General features: G+C 39.1%; 1 protein-coding gene across 1 annotated transcript; it reads right to left on the reverse strand.

The window, feature by feature from the left end:
• Window positions 1-1,432: 1,432 nt before the first annotated feature.
• LOC101734131 (vomeronasal type-2 receptor 26-like) lies at window positions 1,433-17,624 on the reverse strand. The gene is made up of 6 exons (XM_004911513.3): window positions 17,374-17,624; window positions 12,200-12,491; window positions 7,963-8,805; window positions 5,889-6,125; window positions 3,683-3,806; window positions 1,433-2,337 (listed from the first exon to the last, which is right to left on the reverse strand). The coding sequence occupies exons 1-6, from the start codon at window positions 17,622-17,624 to the stop codon at window positions 1,433-1,435; spliced, it is 2,652 nt and encodes an 883-aa protein (XP_004911570.2).
• Window positions 17,625-17,912: the final 288 nt, after the last annotated feature.

The following is a 17,912-nucleotide window of genomic DNA, read 5'->3' on the forward strand; positions in this document are numbered from 1 at the left end:
CTCTTTCATACAGAGTGGTCTTCCATCTCCGTGTCCTGTCTATACCCTAATCTTAAACACTGCGTTTCCTGATATTTAGCAGCTAGTAGTGCCACAGGGTACTAACCCTTCTAATCTGCTTGTTGGAGCCTTAAACTTATCCCTATGGTGATATTCACTCCTAGAGCAACTATAACAATTGCTAACTGTAGTAACTGAACTAAATCTTGTAGCCACCTCTCATTGAGGTAAAGTCCCAGGGAAGACGCTAAACACCAACACTGCCACCTAGTGGGAATTTCTAAGACAACCAACCAATTACTTACACATTAAATCAGGAAGTATTTCCCCCATGTAGGGTTCAGGACCACCTTAGGTTTCCACTCTAAATTAAGGCTTCATAAACTGGCCAAGATTTAACTAAATCTGAGGGTCCCTACACTTCAAAGCTGAGCTTGTCCTTAGGTGCTGAGTACTCAGTGGGAGAAATTACTGACTTATGCTGGAATCACCCAGTGAGAGAAGGTGAATAGACATGAGCAAAACTTTTTTTTGCCTCTTTATTTTTTTAGATGAGCAAAACTTTTTTTTAGATTTTTTTGGGCAAATTTTTGCCAAATTGCACTGCAGTCAATGAGAATACAAAATGCAGTGCAAGAGAATTGTTAAACATATTATAAAATGGTTTATTAGAGCATATGTTGAAAGATAGTTAAAACCACTAATAGTAATTAGTAAAAAAAATCCATAAAAGAGTTAATTTGGACTGTACCATCAAAGGTGGTTCCTGCCATTATGAGCTAATAACATAGTTACATACAGTATTTATTTTTTAATGATCTGTATGATTACGGTTAATTGCAAATAAGTAAATACACAAATTATTATCTGTAGTAATAAGTCAAATCGAATGGACTTGCTGTGTTTTTTCTTGGAGATGTCCGATTTATTACTACAGAGATACCATGACCTGGATGAATGAGAACCTTCACAAACATAAATGAATCATGAATGAAAAATGAATGATTCCTGAATCAATCAGTTCACTTCCAGTTTCTTCCTTTGGAGTTAGCGGTCAGGGTACTTTAGAAATTAACTCTTTCTTTGATTTTAGCTATTTCAACTGTCAGCCCTTGATAGTAATGAGCAAATCTGTCCCATTTCTGTTCGACGAAAAATTTGTGAAGTGGCAGAAATTCACAAAACGTATTGAAGCCAAAAGGTTTTTTTTTTGCGTTTTAAACAAAAAGTTTTACTTAACCTTTTTTAGTGTTACTTCTTTTTGAAGGTTTCCAAAAAATTGGAATGAAAGTATTAGAGACAGAGTCCCTTTTGAATTGATTTATTTTTGTTCAATAACATCACCTTGCTAAAAAGGAAAAACTTAACATGAAGGTGTATTTACTTTTCATATGACTATATATAACAATAATCAGCAATGGGAAATGTGATATTACATTTTGTTTCCAAGTAATTGGGTTTTTGTGTTCAGGTCTGGTCTAATTAAAATGACATAACACTTTGGTACAAATATACAGGCTAAAAGGCCGGCGCTTGAGGTGAGTATGGCAAATATCTCCACACACACAGTGTTTTTGCCTTTGGTGCTCAGATAGGCCGGGATCATTGTGATCCAAACACTGCAGAAGAGCAGCATGCTGAAAGTGATGTACTTGGCCTCATTAAAACTGTCCGGTAAGCTCCGAGCTAAAAATGCTAAAACAAAACTAACAGCTGCCAGAAGCCCCATATACCCAATAACTGAGTAAAAGCCAATAGCTGAGCCCTCATTGCACTGAATGATGATGGTTCCAGGGGAAGTGTGAATGTCCAGTTCCTGAAAGGGAGGAGAAATGGCCAACCAAGTCATGCAGATGATTATTTGAATGGATGAGCAGAACAAGACTACAGAATTGGACAGTTTGACTCCCAGCCATTTTCTCCATGAGCTCCCTGGCTTGGTGGCTTTGAAAGCAACACAAACCATGATAGTCTTGGCCAGGAGAGAAGAGACAGCTATGGAGAAGGTGATTCCAAAAGTGATGATGCGCAGCATGCAGGTTATATCCACAGGGCGACCGAGGAACAGAAACACACTGAGGAAGCTCAGCTTGATGGAGACAAGGAGGAGGAAGCTCAGGCTCCGGTTGTTGGCTCTCACTATGGGGCTGTCCCGGTATGTAATAAACAGTATCAATATTAGCATGGTAATTAGAAAAAACAGAATTGAAAAAGCTGAAAAAATGATAGAAATTATATCATTAGTGTAAGAGAGAAATTCTTCCACTTTGGCAATACACTGAGTCCTGTTCTCATTGGGCCACTCCATGTCGGGGCAATAGACACAGTTTTCACTGTCTGTAAAAGTAAAAAAAGAAAATAATTTAAAGTACAGATAAAATCTCACGAATTACAATTCTGTCAGATTGCATTCCCTGAATTAAAGCCCCGGTGCGTAGCTTGGTGCTCTGATCATGACTAACTGGTATAATCCCTTCTGTGGCACCACAAGCAAACTGTGTGATTTTCCTATTTACATAATAAAGAGCCCAAATGCTAAACATTGTATTTTGCTCTTTTGTATGTTTTTTGGATCCAGTAAGAGATAACATAATTAAAGGAAGATTATTCCAACAACTATTTAGAAATAAGGTGATTAAAAAGGTCTTACTTGCATGTGTAAAAGTAATGAAACTTAGAAAGTACAATTCCATCTATAATTTAAATATTATAATTTACTTAACACATTTTAAAAAAATGTTATTTAAAAAAAAAAAAGGAAAAAAATGTATCTGAACTGATTCAAACTGTGGCCTATGTGGGTCATTACTGCTGTGCCCACAGGTTTTTTTGACATATCCTATAAGACATTTATGATGTTATGATATAATGACAGCTAATCTAACCATTCTTGTGTTTCTAGACTACAGGGTGTAGGCATCATCAAATCTAAATGAAAACCTGACTAAAGGGCTGTGAATGTGTGCATGTAAAGGGAACAAAGTACCTTTTCAACTCTTCCACCAAGGGCACATATGCCTTTTCAAGTGTAGGTTCAGATGTAATGGGTAGTGATGACCAAATCTGTCCCGTTTCGCTCCGCCAAAAAATTTGTGAATCTTTCAAAAGATTCATGAAATGGCGAAAATGTTGCATGTCAAAAAAAATTGTCGCCCGCAGCTATTCTTTTGTCTCGCGGCAATTCTTTTGTCACCCGCGGCTATTCTTTTGTGTCGCGGCAATTCTTTTGTCGCCTGCGGCTATTCTTTTGTGTCGCGGCAATTCTTTTGTCGCCCGCGGCTATTCTTTTGTGTCGCTGCAATTCTTTTGTCGCCCGCGGCTATTCTTTTGTGTCACGGCAATTCTTTTGTTGCCCGTGGCTATTCTTTTGTCTTACACTTTCATCTGGAAAATTTAGTGCCTTTTGGAACGCAATAGCGATGTTTTCATACGAAGGATAAAAGCATTTTCAAGAAATTTTAGAACGACAGAAATTATCGTGGTTACTTTGAATTTCAATGCATTTTAGTAAATGTGTCCCTTAGTGGGTGGAAAGTTCCTTTTTCCTAATCTGATCATTGGAGCCAATGATGATATATTATTAATTGCATTTAAAGCTTGTGTCTAGAGAAGAACTACTGAAACACCTGAACAACCAGCTTGTTATATAAACATATAAATGTTATTATTATGGTGTTTGTACCAGATGTGTTTGAAATTTCTCCATTAGAACACGGGACACAGTTATAACAACAGGAATGGGTTCCGGGCTTTGGCACCTTCCTGAAGCCGGGGAGGCAATTATCTGTGCATTGAGATTTCGGGACCTATAAAACAAAATGCAGAACACTTTTAGGGGCTGATTCATGAAAATACGAGTTCAAATCCCGAAATGGGTAAAATTTCGGATTCGATACGATAAAAAAATGAAAAAAAAAACATGAATTTTTTGTATTCGGAGCGATCGTACATTGATAAAACTCTGAAATGGATGCCTGATCCCAAACAACATTGTATTTTTCTTAGAATGTAAAAAAGGTTTAATTTCCAGCATTTAACTAATATTGTTTTCTCACAACTTCATGCTCAGTGTAAATGAAAATGTTCTCCCTTTTTGAGCCTGGGTCTGCTAAAAAAAAAAACCTTTTCTTGACAAAATCTATGATAATACGTGGAAACAAATTTTCAATAAACGACGAAAAAAATTAAATCAAAAATTTTAAATTGGAAAAATAGAAAATTTAATTTTTCTACAGCATTTCAGGAATGTGAAAAAATGGACTTAATGGTTAAATATCATTTGTGGTTGAATAAACAGTGGAAACAGTTAGTAAATCTGCCCATTACTTACAGAATGAATTTAGCCGGTGATGTAAGAATACCTGTAGAAGGTGTTTATCTACTGACGTTATCACCCTCCCTACAAAATTTTATTTGCACCTTAACCCCCTTGAAATATTAGAAAAAAATCTGAACCAACAATGTGAATCTGAATGGCTCTATACTCTCAACCTCAAATAGTCAGTATTTATTAAAGAAAAAACCCATGAAAAGTTGCCAGAAAAACATTACTTATTAAAAGCTGGTGAGGTCAATGGAAATATTCTCTAACAACTTTATTTATTTTCCCAGTTCATTACATTATTTGAGTTTTTTAGCCTTATTGAAAATGAATGGAACAACGTGATTCTCACTGCCAAAAAACATGCGATGGGAGTATTCTGTTGCATTTTTTCTAAGATACAAAAAAGTTGCATGAGTCTTTCTTGCATTTTTTTTGGCATGGTAGATAGATAGGCTCCACCTACAAATGTCAGCCAATTGGCTTTATCAATCAGATTACATCATTCCATTCTAGCCAGCCAATTTTAGTTGCCTTTTATAAGGAAGTGAGCTACAGTATAGCTTTGACCTTGGGGCATCAGTATAAGTTACCTCTTATGTCTGTTTAGTCTCTAATTTTCACTCTCTAATTTTCTTCTGCTTTTTGTTTTGCACTCTGTAGAGCTATATGTATTTACTAGAGTGGATAAATAAAAGGGAATTATGTCCAACAACCTGCATGGCACTAGTATCATCAGACAGTACAATGCCCACCTCCAGGTCATTAATGCAAACTAATTAGTTAAGGGGCACGATTCAGGTTGGGTTGTCTTTTCTGTAGAAAAGGGTTTTGTAAAGGGACATGATTACTCTTTACATTAAGGGGCTGATTTACTAAGACACGAATTCCGACCGAATTGGAAGAATTCCGATTGGAAAATGAACATTTTGCGACTTTTTCGTATTTTTTGCGATTTTTTCGGCGCCTTTACGACTTTTCGGAAATTATCGCGACTTTTTCGTTACCAATACGATTTGCGCGAAAAAACGCGAGTTTTTCGTAGCCATTCCGAAAGTTGCGCTTTTTTCGTAGCGTTAAAACTTAAAAGGCGCAACGTTTTGCGCAAGTTTTAACACTACGAAAAAATCGCAACTTTTTGCGCAAGTTTTAACGCTACGAAAAAATCGCAACTTTCGGAATGGCTACGAAAAACTCGCGTTTTTCCGCAAAAATCGTATTGGTAACGAAAAAGTCGCGATAATTTTCAGAAAAAATCGCAAAATACCGATCATTACGAAAAAAACGCAATCGGACGCATTCGGCCCGTTTGTGAGTAAGTAAATGGGCCCCTAAGGGTCATTGTAGCAGAAGAACTTTTTAATATACAAAGCAAAATGAATTAGAAGATCTCTCTTTAGGCTTGAGGGACAGAACTTTCACTTGAAGCAGTGCAAATATTTATTGACGGTAAGGACAGCCAGGCTGTGGGATGCCTTGCCAGGTCATGTTGTGATGGCAGATTGTATTAAATTCTTGGCTTGGATTATAGTTTAAATTGAAAAAGTTTAAAAAAACATTTTCTAACCTCATTGTTCTTGGTCTTCCATCCTATCTTTGATATAAACTGCAGATACTTATCTGGTGGAGCCCATGGTGTAAACACCCCAAAAATCTGCATATATATCTGTTTATAAGACTGAAAAGTAACATATCGGATCTTGTACTGAGTTATTAACTCTCCGTCCTCCTCAAATGATAGAGTTCTATTCATTGTTTTTGGGTCAAAAAAATTGTACTGAACTTTTTTCAGATAATGATGCATCTATTAAGAAAACATACAATACATTTGCTATTAACCATTAAATAATGTATAATGATCACAACCATCTGTGTTTGTTTAAGATAGCAGCTGCCATTTTAGCTCAATCTGACTTTCCATCCCTGCCTGAACACTGCTCCTGGAAGAGCGTTTAAGATCAGATTACACAGCAGAGTGGGGAGGGGGAGAGAGGAGCAAACTGAGCAGACTCATGCTGTGCCCTGAAGGATTGTTCTGTGAGCAGGATGTCTGATACAGAAGATTGTGTGTACAGAATAGAAGGAAAGAAATGTGGTGTTTCTTTTCACTGAGGACTCAGAGCAGCAGTTTTGTGAGTGTTTATGGCTGTATTTACATAGACCTTTCTTACTTAGTTTTTACCCATCTTCTCCTTTAAAACACAGATAATCATTTTCTGTAACTTTACTATTATTACTCAACAGTGATATACTGTACAATAGTTACATCCTTGATAACATGGGCAGAAAGGTTATTAGTTATAGTTAGCAGTGGTACTCCCCCAACAGTTGTCCAAGAGTACAAGCATACACATGAAGCATACACATCAATTTAAAGAGGAGCAAGTCCTGGTTAATGAATATGCCAAGATTAAATAAAAACATAACATTCCCTAAAGCTGGCCATACACGCACCAATGATATTGTATGAAACCTCATTTTGTACAATATTTGGTACGTGTATGATGGCTCGACGAGGCGACCGGTATCGCAAAAGGCTGCGGATATTGGTCGACTAGTCGATCAGCCAGGTTAAAAGGTTTTGATTGGGTGCCATTGAAGGCCGGAGCAAATTCTACATTCAGGGCTGAATCTGCAGAAGGAGGTAGAATTCCGGAAATGCTACGTGTATGGCCACCTTAAGGCTTCAAGGAAAAAGATAATTCTAGGCATAAACTAATAGTGAGTTTTACTGACCCAGAGATACTGGAGTTTACTGTATTCTAATACTAGAGTTCAAAGGAACAAATAATACAGTCCAAAAAACTAGCAATACTGGATAAAACATAGAGCTACTTAATGTATTTTTACTGCCAGTAAGGTTGATATTTATGAGGATCTGTTTTACATTAAGGGCCACAAAAGACTGGAGCTGAAAACCATAATGATCCTATTCCAGGGCGGGGCTTGTAATCTCTACTGAAGGGATCATTGTGCTAAAGTATAAGCAGCCTGAGGGTTGCACAGTGGCGCAGGGAACATAAACTGCATCAAAAGCTGTGATCTTAATTAGTTTCAAGTTCAACTATAATTCAGCTTTTCCAGACTTAAATATTCAAGAATTATGAAGCGGGGAAAAAAATTGAATAAAACAATTTGCCATCTAAAAATGTCAAGCTCCTGTAAAAGGTAATGGGAGGGGGATTTCCAGAAATGTAGATATTCAAGCTATTTTCAAATTCATTTCATTTTCTTTAATTCTTAAATTTCACAGGCACATTGAAAATTAAGATCTAGAGTGTTATTTTTCCCATTATTTTAACGCAAGTTTTTTGTACCCAAGTGTGGGTATTTTCATAAATAGGTTCTATTAATTGAGATTTTTGAGTTTTCAAGTTTTTTCTCAAATTCAGAAAAACACTCAGATTCTGAAAAAATATGAAAATTTAAATGTAAGACTTAAATTTACAAAGACCTCTGATTCTTAAGATAGAGAGCAGTTACTGGTTATAAATACAATAATATCCTATTGGTGATGGATTTTCCATACATACTGTATATCGCTATTAATGTAGTGATAGAAATTCAAGTTACCTGTAGATGTGCAAGAGTATCATATAGATTTATGGACAAAATAAGTTATTAAGCATCAAAATAGTCACCTGATTCCTATAATTCTGCTCTCTTTTGGCCTTTTCAGTAGTTCTGTTGGCAAGTGATATCTGCATAATATGAAGCGCACGAGCCATTATATCAACTGCGAGGGGAACGCGGGGGGAATAAAACTTATTGTCAAAGTGTCGAACATTTGTAATGAGTTCCCTCCCGCTGCAGTTGTACAAGGAGCCTGAGTACAGTTGCTCATATACTTTATTCTTAGCTGGGTCCTTTGATAAACATGAATGATACTGCATCCAGATGTCTTCAAGCAACTTGTCTTTGGGGTATTTTGAAGGATGAAATTCCTTTAGAACTTGAGTATTCTCAGGGCTGTACGGGGAACTCAGCAACATTTGTGTAATTCCCAAACTGCCATTAAATATTTCTATTGCGTAATCCATAAAGTGCATAGAAGATGCCAAATTATAGGAAACAATTATTGTCTTTTTAATAAACAAATCTGAAAGGTGAATGAATTCTTCGACAGCACCGGAAGGAACTGATCCACAAAGTACAATTACACTGGCTGTGGATTCTTCTATAATCCTTTTATAGACCATAAGATTTGGAATATTGGCCTCAAGTTCAGTTCTTGATATAAAACTTGTTATCTTTATAGTGAAATCAATACATATCCCGTCATTAGAAAGGATGCTTTTCAGCAGTTGATGTTCTTTTTCTCCACCGTAATCATCTAATCTTATGATTCCAACCCAGGTCCAGCCAAAATATTTCAGTAACTTGCTCAAAACAAAATAATGGCCACGGTCACTTTGTGTTGTGCGGAAAAAGTACGGGAATGAGACTCTGTCGCTGAGCTCTGTGTCTGTCGCCCCGTAACTGATCTACACAGTAAATATGGAACAAAGACGAGACAATGATAACTCTGGCACATACACAATGGCACATTACTCCAAGGCAAGTAGTTTTCTAGTTTGAATAGATGCATTGTATCAAATAGTTCTGAATCTACAAACATTGTCAATTTTCAAAAAAGAGCCTTCTTACTCTAGTTACAGTATATTCATTATAAAGTGTGAATATAAGGTGAGTAACCATGGACTAGAAATGTAAAGGTTGTTTGCAGATATAGCCTATTTTTCCCTTTCAGTAAGTAATAAGGTGGCAGCTGAGAACAGGTGGCTGCAGTTGGGTGCATGGCTGGTGTTGCCCTTATAGTGGAGCCCTTAGCTCTACTGGGGTCAGGATAGGGGGTCACAAGTGTTCACTGTGAGTCTGATCCCTAAAGTGTGGTTTGGAAGGCTACAACGAGTGCGTAGCTATTCTGTGTTTTGTAAGGGCCTTACAATCAGTCAACATAAGTGACTCATAAGGACTCATCCTTGAGTTTGGTTTATTATTTGATTTATATTGTAACATCAGAAACCTGTGTTCAAAAATGTTTGGACAAGGGAGTGGACCTTGACTTGGTTTTGGGTGCTTAGAACATCCCCCAGTATCTGTCTATTGTGTCTTCTGTCATATTGATAGAAAAATATAATAAAGCCATTATTTTTTAACTGTTCAGTTTTTTCTATTAGTTCATTTTCACATCTCTGCTCTCCTTTCAGCTCATTAATATCTTTCCTATCCATAACTGCCTTTCATACTCAATTTGAGTTCTTACCAAGGATCTAAACTGAGTCATTATCATTGAAATCAATGCACCTTTTTACTAAAGTAAGAGTTCACCATTTGATAATTATGCTCCAGTTGACAACTCTGAAGGCCTGGAACATTATTGTTATAGGGATCCATCATTTTTTTAACTCCCAAAATGATCATCCAGTTATTCTACTGTGGTTTTGTTTTTGTTTTCTGCCAGAAAAACTTTCATGAATATGCACTTTATGTTTGCAATTTTGCCCTGCTGTAGGTAAGGACCATTAAGAGTTAATTCAAGCAAGGACTTAGTCCATTCAACGTTTGCACCATATTTTAAGCCTCAAAGTGTAAAACTTGAAATTCATTGACCAATGATGATGTAACTGGGGTCAAGTGCAGATTAAATTACTGAATTATTATTAGAAAATCAATGAATATTATTATTTAAATAGCGCCATCATTTCACACACTGCATTTCAAAGTAAGTGGATACAAATACAAGACTAAATGGTTAACATATTAACATATAATAAGATCCTATCAGGCAGGAACCCAGAGGTTGGACAGCTGACACAAGTCTGGCACTTCCGTAAAGTAGGAAGACCCCAACTAGATGTGGCCTTCAGTGATGCCCTTTTGGGGCCCAGAACATTCTGATATAGAGCTTGTCAGGAACCGACTATAAAGAAAACAGACTGTGTAAAACAAGGTAAAAATGAGGTTTAAAAGGTCAATGTACTGCCCACTTGGCATATTTAGTTTTATATATATATATATATATATATATATATATTTAGTGATAGCCACAGTCTCACATCTTCTTTGTTTTACTTGACTCAGTATAGAGCCATCTTGTGTTACATTCCCATAGTGCAGGATACTTCACTTGCTAGCCGACACCCGTTTCATGTCATTGGTTACTAGTGAACCATGTGATCATAGGTTAGGACAGCCCTTTACATTCCAATACAGGGTGGGCAATCTTGTATCCCATTGTCCATCTCTGTTTTTACCTCAAGGAAATATCTGTTGGATTACAATTTTTTGGATCAATCTTATAATAAAGATCAAGGAATAAAGGCTGTGTTCTTGTGAGTAAGCTACTGCTAAACGTAAGTTCAATCGACTTTTCTTACTACGACTTACAGTAGGCAGAATACTCAAGGCAGGCAGCAATTATTGAAGTCAAAATATACAGGCATGGGTCAGAATACCAGGAATACCCATAATAAGGACCTGAGCAGTATCGTTACAACCAGAAGCCAGCTTGGGCAAAAAAGTAATGACAGAAAGGGTTATATAAAGGTGTGTAGGGGATCAGAGAACTCTTTCCCCTGTTTCTTAGTCTGTGACATCATCCATCCCGACTACAGATTGGGGAGGAACCCGATTGGCTGGATGCCCCAATGCAATGGTGGGAGAGAAAGGTGTGCCTAAGTTTGGAGTCAAAAATCAAGGGCGGGCCCAGCAGCTTATAAAGGGGCCCCTGTTGTTTTGCCAGAGTTGAGACAGAGACCATCCAGTAACCAGTGACTGTAAAGACTGTGTCAGCTGTAAAGAGAGACCTGCTACACTGTGGTCAGATGCCTTAACCCCCTGTGGATCCCCTGTGAGTGATCCACCTGAGGGAAGGTATTGAAAGTCTCCTGTGTGTGTCCCTGTGTGAGTCCCCAGTGAGGGATCCATCTGAGGGAAGGTATAGGGTCTCCTGTGTGTGGCCCTGTGTGAGTCCCCAGTGAGGGATCCATCTGAGGGAAGGTATAGAGTCTCCTGTGTGTGTCCCCTGTGTGAGTCCCAAGTGAGGGATCCATCTGAGGGAAGGTATAGAGTCTCCTGTGTGTGCCCCTGTGTGAGTCCCCAGTGAGGGATCCATCTGAGGGAAGGTATAGAGTCTCCTGTGTGTGTCCCCTGTGTGAGTCCCCAGTGAGGGATCCATCTGAGGGAAGGTATAGAGTCCCCTGTGTGTGTCCCTATGTGAGTCCCCAGTGAGTGATCCATCTGAGGGAAGGTATAGAGTCTCCTGTGTGTGTCCCTGTGTGAGTCCCCAGTGAGTGATCCATCAGTGTGTGTTCCTGTGTGAGTCCCCAGTGAGGGATCCATCTGAGGGAAGGTATAGAGTCTCCTGTGTGTGTCCCTGTGTGAGTCCCCAGTGAGTGATCCATCAGTGTGTGTTCCTGTGTGAGTCCCCAGTGAGGGATCCATCTGAGGGAAGGTATAGAGTCTCCTGTGTGTGTCCCTGTGTGAGTCCCCAGTGAGGGATCCATCTGAGTCCCCAGAGAGACTGAGCCAGTAGTCACTAAACCCACACTGGTTCTCAAAGTAGGGTTATTACTTTTTGCATGGTATAAGTATTTTATCTTTACACCATTTGCTGCAAACTGTGTGTGATTATTTCCTAGTGGAAATCCCCTTGAGGTGTGCTCCTCAGTGTCCACTAGGTGGCGGCACTGTGCTAAAATCCCAGTTCCCAGTATCTTTCTCTATTGAAAGGGGGGCCACACAATCCTTTGCTGAAATTACCCCACCACCATCTCAGTGATGCATTCTATATTGACCCCTTTGCATGCATCACTGCTTTATGTTTTCACTAACTGAAAAAATACAAGTATTGTCAATAAACATTATATTTCTCACCTGGGAATAGCCATACAAGTTCAGAATTTGGGCTATTGCTACTGTATTCTCTGAGCTGAGATCCCCAATGAATCCAGCAATGTTTCTCTTTCCCACACAGGAGTAATTGGGAACCGGCTCCCTGGTACCAGATAATATCTGTAATACGCTCCTCACTGCCTTCCGGGGGTCCCCACAGGAGTCGTATATATGGTACCCCAGGGTCAGGTTAAGGAGAATGTTTGGAGACTGGTTAATTTGCTTGATGGCTATAAGTAAATCCACTAATTGTCTGTAATACTCAGGGTAAATGCTAAAACCAAAACAAACAATATATATATATTTATATATATATACAATTCAGGTCAAGATTAAGTTCTGGTTATTTCTAAACACATGTAGGGAACTGGTAAATTGTGGCCTTTCAGGGGTCCTATGAGTAATAGGAAGTAAGTCCCTTTTCCTGCTTCATACCATGACCTTTTGCAGTTCCACAATTTAGCCATAAGGTGGCACTGTGGTGTAGTATAAAAGGCTAAGCTATGAGGCTGGAAGCCATTTTGGTGAAAGCTCTCCCCCTGAGTAAGCAGGTCGGGAGATTGTGGTGGAGCCTGGGTAAAGGTAGGCCCAGACAGGTCAGGCAGCTCCTGTAATAGGTCACACTTGGGGTCATATTTATCATGCTGTGTAAAAAGTGGAGTAAAACATCACCGGTGATGTTGCTCATAGCAGCCAATCAGATGCTTAGCTTTGATTTTGAACTGTTGAAATCTAATTGCTGATTGATTGCCCTGGGCAACATCACCGGTAATGCTTCACTCCACTTTTTACACAGCATGATAAATATACCCTTTAGTGTGATAGACAGGCAGGGCTAGCTAGTGAGCAGCTTCTGGCTCCAACAAGGATTTGCAGAGGGATTATTATCCCGTGTATAATACTGCCCAGAGTAGGAGTAACAGTGTACAGACCTAGGGCTAGATAGTTGATAGCCTGGGTTCCACTGAGAGTGAATAACCTGAAAGCTGGGGATAACCCATTGGGCCCTGTGGGGAGAGAGTCATTGTGACCAATTGTAGTGAGTACTGCCTGACCTGTGAGATGCTACTACCTGCCTATATTGTACTTGTAATTACTCATAGGTGGCTGTGTAAATAAACAGTTTATTGTTCAACGTTAAGAACACTGGTGCCCTTTTATTGAGAGTTATAGTAACACATCTACCTGGCTTCCAACTCAAGCGAGGGCTCACGCCTGAGGGATTAAGCCTTATCCTGGGTAATATAGGGTGTGGTGTATGGAAAACAGTAGAGGCTAATTTACCATAAGCTTACACACGGATTTGTTGAATTGCTGAAAACAAGCACCCTGAGTCTAACAACAACATGTTGGCATTGCAGACTGTGCACTCCCTTCTCCAGATCACATCCTCTGTAGGTTCTGCAGCCGGGGTGAGTATATCTGCAATAGCTCATCATCTTAGGAAAGCCCTGGTGCCATAAGCGCAGGAACTGCATGGCAAGGGATCCGAATGACCAGCAGCCAGATTACACTGGTTTATGTTTAGCCAGAACCAGGTGCAACTGTGATTGGGTGAGAAGGAAAGAGTTAAGGCAGGGGAAAGCTGGGCTGGGGGCAGAGAAGGATGGGGATGTGATGTCAGAAAAAAAAGCAGCTCACTTCCTTGTCTTCTGAGCAGGGAGAAACAAGAGGCAGAGCTCTCTCTGTAATGTTATTAGCTGCAGTATATACACACTAACTCCTCACTATACTGCTGGCTTTGGGGGTAGAACTATTTGGGCTGGCTGCTTGTTAGTCCCTTGCTGTATAGTTACTGTTTTACAGTAGTTTATCTCACTGTAGCCACTCAGGCAGCATGGAAGTCAGCCTGGGCCCAAACAGTATCCTCTTTACAGGGTTGGTGAGTTTTCTACCAAATTGGGCTACTAATTTAAAGCCCAGGAAAGTTTCCAAAGTACAAACCCACCAAGGTACAGATTTGGGCTAGGGTGGGTTTGTAGTTTGGAAACGAAACAATGCTTTTTTCCTCTGACATGCCTATCCAAGTGCATGCTGGGTAATGTCATTTGTATCTTACAATTAGCCTACAGCAAAGATTGATATAAAACTATAATACCCAGCATGCAATTATATATATATATATAAGCTCCCTTTTCTATTCCTCTTTGCTGAACCTGAACCAGCGAAACTACTATAACCTGCAAGGACTGGGCACAGAGGGAATTATCAGTCATCTCAGTAACTGGAGAGGGGCACAGGGCATGGGTAGTAATTATACGCTTTAAAAAGGCAGGTTTTCCCATATATACTTTTAATTTAAGAATTTTTTTTCATTTCGCATATTGGGATATTTTTGGGCTACTTTCAAAGTGTCTTTTGGGGTGGTTTTAGAACTGACTTTGGCTGGTTTGGAAAAATAAATCTGGCAACCCTGCCTCTGTATTATATAGAAATACAGGCTGTGACACTGAGCTGCTGCTGCAACTCATTACAGTATACAGAGAGCTGTAATTAGAGTATACAGAGAGAGTTATAGTTGGATATACAGAGAGAGTTATATTTGGAGTATACAGAGAGCTGTGAATCAGGAATAGGTGCAAAGCCTAAATACAGTAACTGGCCTGGCCTTTGCTTTATTATGCCTACCTATTGCATAGTATATCCATAGATATAGTTACTTGATTACTTGAACCTTTTCACTGCCAGCCATTTTGGTCAAAGTGGAACTTGTTTACCCAGGAAAACAATATATCATTTTTTTAGGACAACCTAAGCTTTCAAAATATGGTACAATTTTTGTCTAATTCCAATTCTGTAACAAGATATAGGCTTCTAAATGTCTAAAAATGAATAAAAAGAACACAATTTCCATAATATAAACACACATACTGAACAGAACAGAAATTATTTTATGCACGAATATACAACTGATTTGGAAAGTCCCATGTCTCCTGAATGTGCCAATACCAAATATATATAGTTTTATGGAGATTTCTCACTTGTATAGGTCAAAAACTCCCAGCAGAACACTACCAAATTCCCAAAGCACTGCTCCAGAAAGCTGCATACTTTAGATTTCAAGGCCAAAAATTCCACTAACAGAAGGTTTATCCCAGAAAATTGTACATTTTTGGAAAGAATTCTAGGGAATCCAGAATAGGTAGAACTGCCTGTCTACTCCAAACTACCAAGTTGCAATGCTTTCCTAAAGTTATTGGTTTTTATCAAAATTTGTGACAGTTTTTAAAAAAAATCACTTCAAAGCTTCCAGTCTATAGTATCTTATTTCCTACAGGACATAAAGTAACCAAATAAAACACCCTAAATATGAATGCCAGGGCCCCCCTTTACAGTTTGATGCCCAATATGTATAGGTTTACCTAAGTATGTGGCATGTAGGGGCCCCAATGGGAACATACCCCCATATGGTCTATCATTTCTGTTATTTCAGCTTCTGCAAAATCAACACATTTACATCATTATATGTGGAATATAGCTAGTAAAAAGTATGCTCACCCCAGAAAGTCATATATTTTTGGAAAGTACACATTCCCCTAAATCTAAAATGGGTACCCATGTCTTTCTACTCCAAAGTACCAAGCCGCACAGCTTTTCTAAAATTGGCAATTTTCATGACATTTCCAAATATCCCCTCAAAGCTTCCACTTTGCAGCATCTTATCTCCCACATAGCATTAGGTACTAATATAAAACACCCTAAATATGAATGCCAGGGGTCCACTGAACAGTTTGATGCCCAATATGTATAGGTTTACCTAAGTATGTGGCATGTAGGGGCCCAAATGTGAACATACCCCCATATGGTCTATCATTTCAGCTCCTGCAAAATCAACACATTTACATCCTTGTAATATGTGAAATCCATATATTTTTGAAAAGAACACATTCTGATGAATTTAAAATAGGTAAAGTTATTTTTGTACACCAAAGTTATACATGGCAAAGCTATGTTAAAAACAGTGTACTTTATATATTTTGGAATTTCTACAAACCACACATTTCAGACCCAGTGACAGTTTGTATAGACCTGCATCCCAGTGCAAAAGGGAATTATAGTGCTAAAAACATGATTTTTCCATTCATTGTGAATAAGCTGGAAAAGATGATTTGTTATTTGTAGGGTGTCAGCTAGTGATGGGCGAAATGTTTCGCCAGGCATGGATTCGCGGCGAATTTCCGCGTTTCGCCATTGGCGGATTGTTTCGCGAAACGGATGTAAAAATTCGCCGCGGAGAAATTCGCCGCACATCCAAAAATTGTCGCCGGCGTCAAAAGAATAGCTGCGCGTCAAAAGAATAGCTGCGCGTCAAAAGAATAGCCGCACGACAAAATAATAGCCGCTGGCGACGAAATAATAGCCACGTGCGACGAAACAATAGCCGCGCGACAAAATAATAGCCGCGTGCGCCAAAACAATAGCCGCGTGCGCCAAAACAATAGCCGCGCGACAAAATAATACCCGCGGGCGACAAAACAATAGCCGCGCGACAAAATAATAGCTGCGGGCGGGGAAACAATAGCCGCGCGACAAAATAATAGCCGCGGGGGACAAATTTTTTTTGTCGCACGACATTTTCTCCGTTTCGCAAATTTTTCGCCGTTTCGTGGATCTTTTTAAAGATTCGCAAATTTTTCGGCGAAGCGAAACGGAACAGATTCGCTCATCACTAGTGTCAGCAGCTTTTTAATACAAAATATAGTTTCCAATGTGGTTTGACCATGAAGCCTAAAATATGTTTGTATCATGTGTGGATCCTAAACAAAACCTGTATTTCTATATTATTATGTTCACATTCACTTTTTGTGGATTGTGATAAATAAATAACAGAAATAATTGCCCTAGGCACACAAAGCTCCCCCTCAGAAAAAAATGCAAAACATTTTGAAAAAATGGCCAAGTGATATTGAAAATCCAGCGGTTGGAAATAGGATTAAACATTAACTCCTGTTGCTATCAGCGAGGATTCATGCTGTATTACTATACGTTAGTTACTAGTTATTGCTTTACTTTTACAGAGGATCCACAGATCAGGGGAAATATAACTTGTACAGCATTCTCATGTTCATTAACAAAAGATTTTCCTTCATGTTAATAAAAAATACCTTTATTACATTGGTGATTGGGTAATTGTTATAAAATTATGTTGGACTTACTCAACCCACGCCATTCGCAGGTAACCGTCCTGTGGATATCTGAAAGGAATTGTATACGAGTTCACTGTTAACGCTCCACCAATCATAATGTCTCCTTCCTGGATGTATTCATAGTCTTCATACGTTGGGATGATCTTCAGCTCACAGGCAGGATTTATGGTCTGAACTGTAGATGTGCAGGGAACCAGGCATAAAACTATGATATATATGATCAGATTAATGGCATTAGTTATGTCTGTCACTCTTACCATTGCAGACCCACAGAGTGCCATGTATCCCAATATAAAGTAGAAGATCAGAGCATTCCCCCAGTAGCACTCAGTGGCACAGAGAGACACAGGGGCCCCAGGGTTGGGTTGCATGTGTAGAACAGAGTAAGGGGCCCGGCTCATCCAACCCTCATTTTATAGAGAGCAGAGAGAGGATTTGCCCCAGTAACAGTCAGTGGCACAGAGAGACACAGGGGCCCCAGGGTTGGGCTGTGTGTGTAGAACAGAGTAAGGGGCCCGGCTCATCCAACCCTCATTTTATAGAGAGCA

Source organism: Xenopus tropicalis, chromosome 1, assembly GCF_000004195.4.
Source record: "Xenopus tropicalis strain Nigerian chromosome 1, UCB_Xtro_10.0, whole genome shotgun sequence".
Lineage (NCBI taxonomy): Eukaryota > Metazoa > Chordata > Amphibia > Anura > Pipidae > Xenopus > Xenopus tropicalis.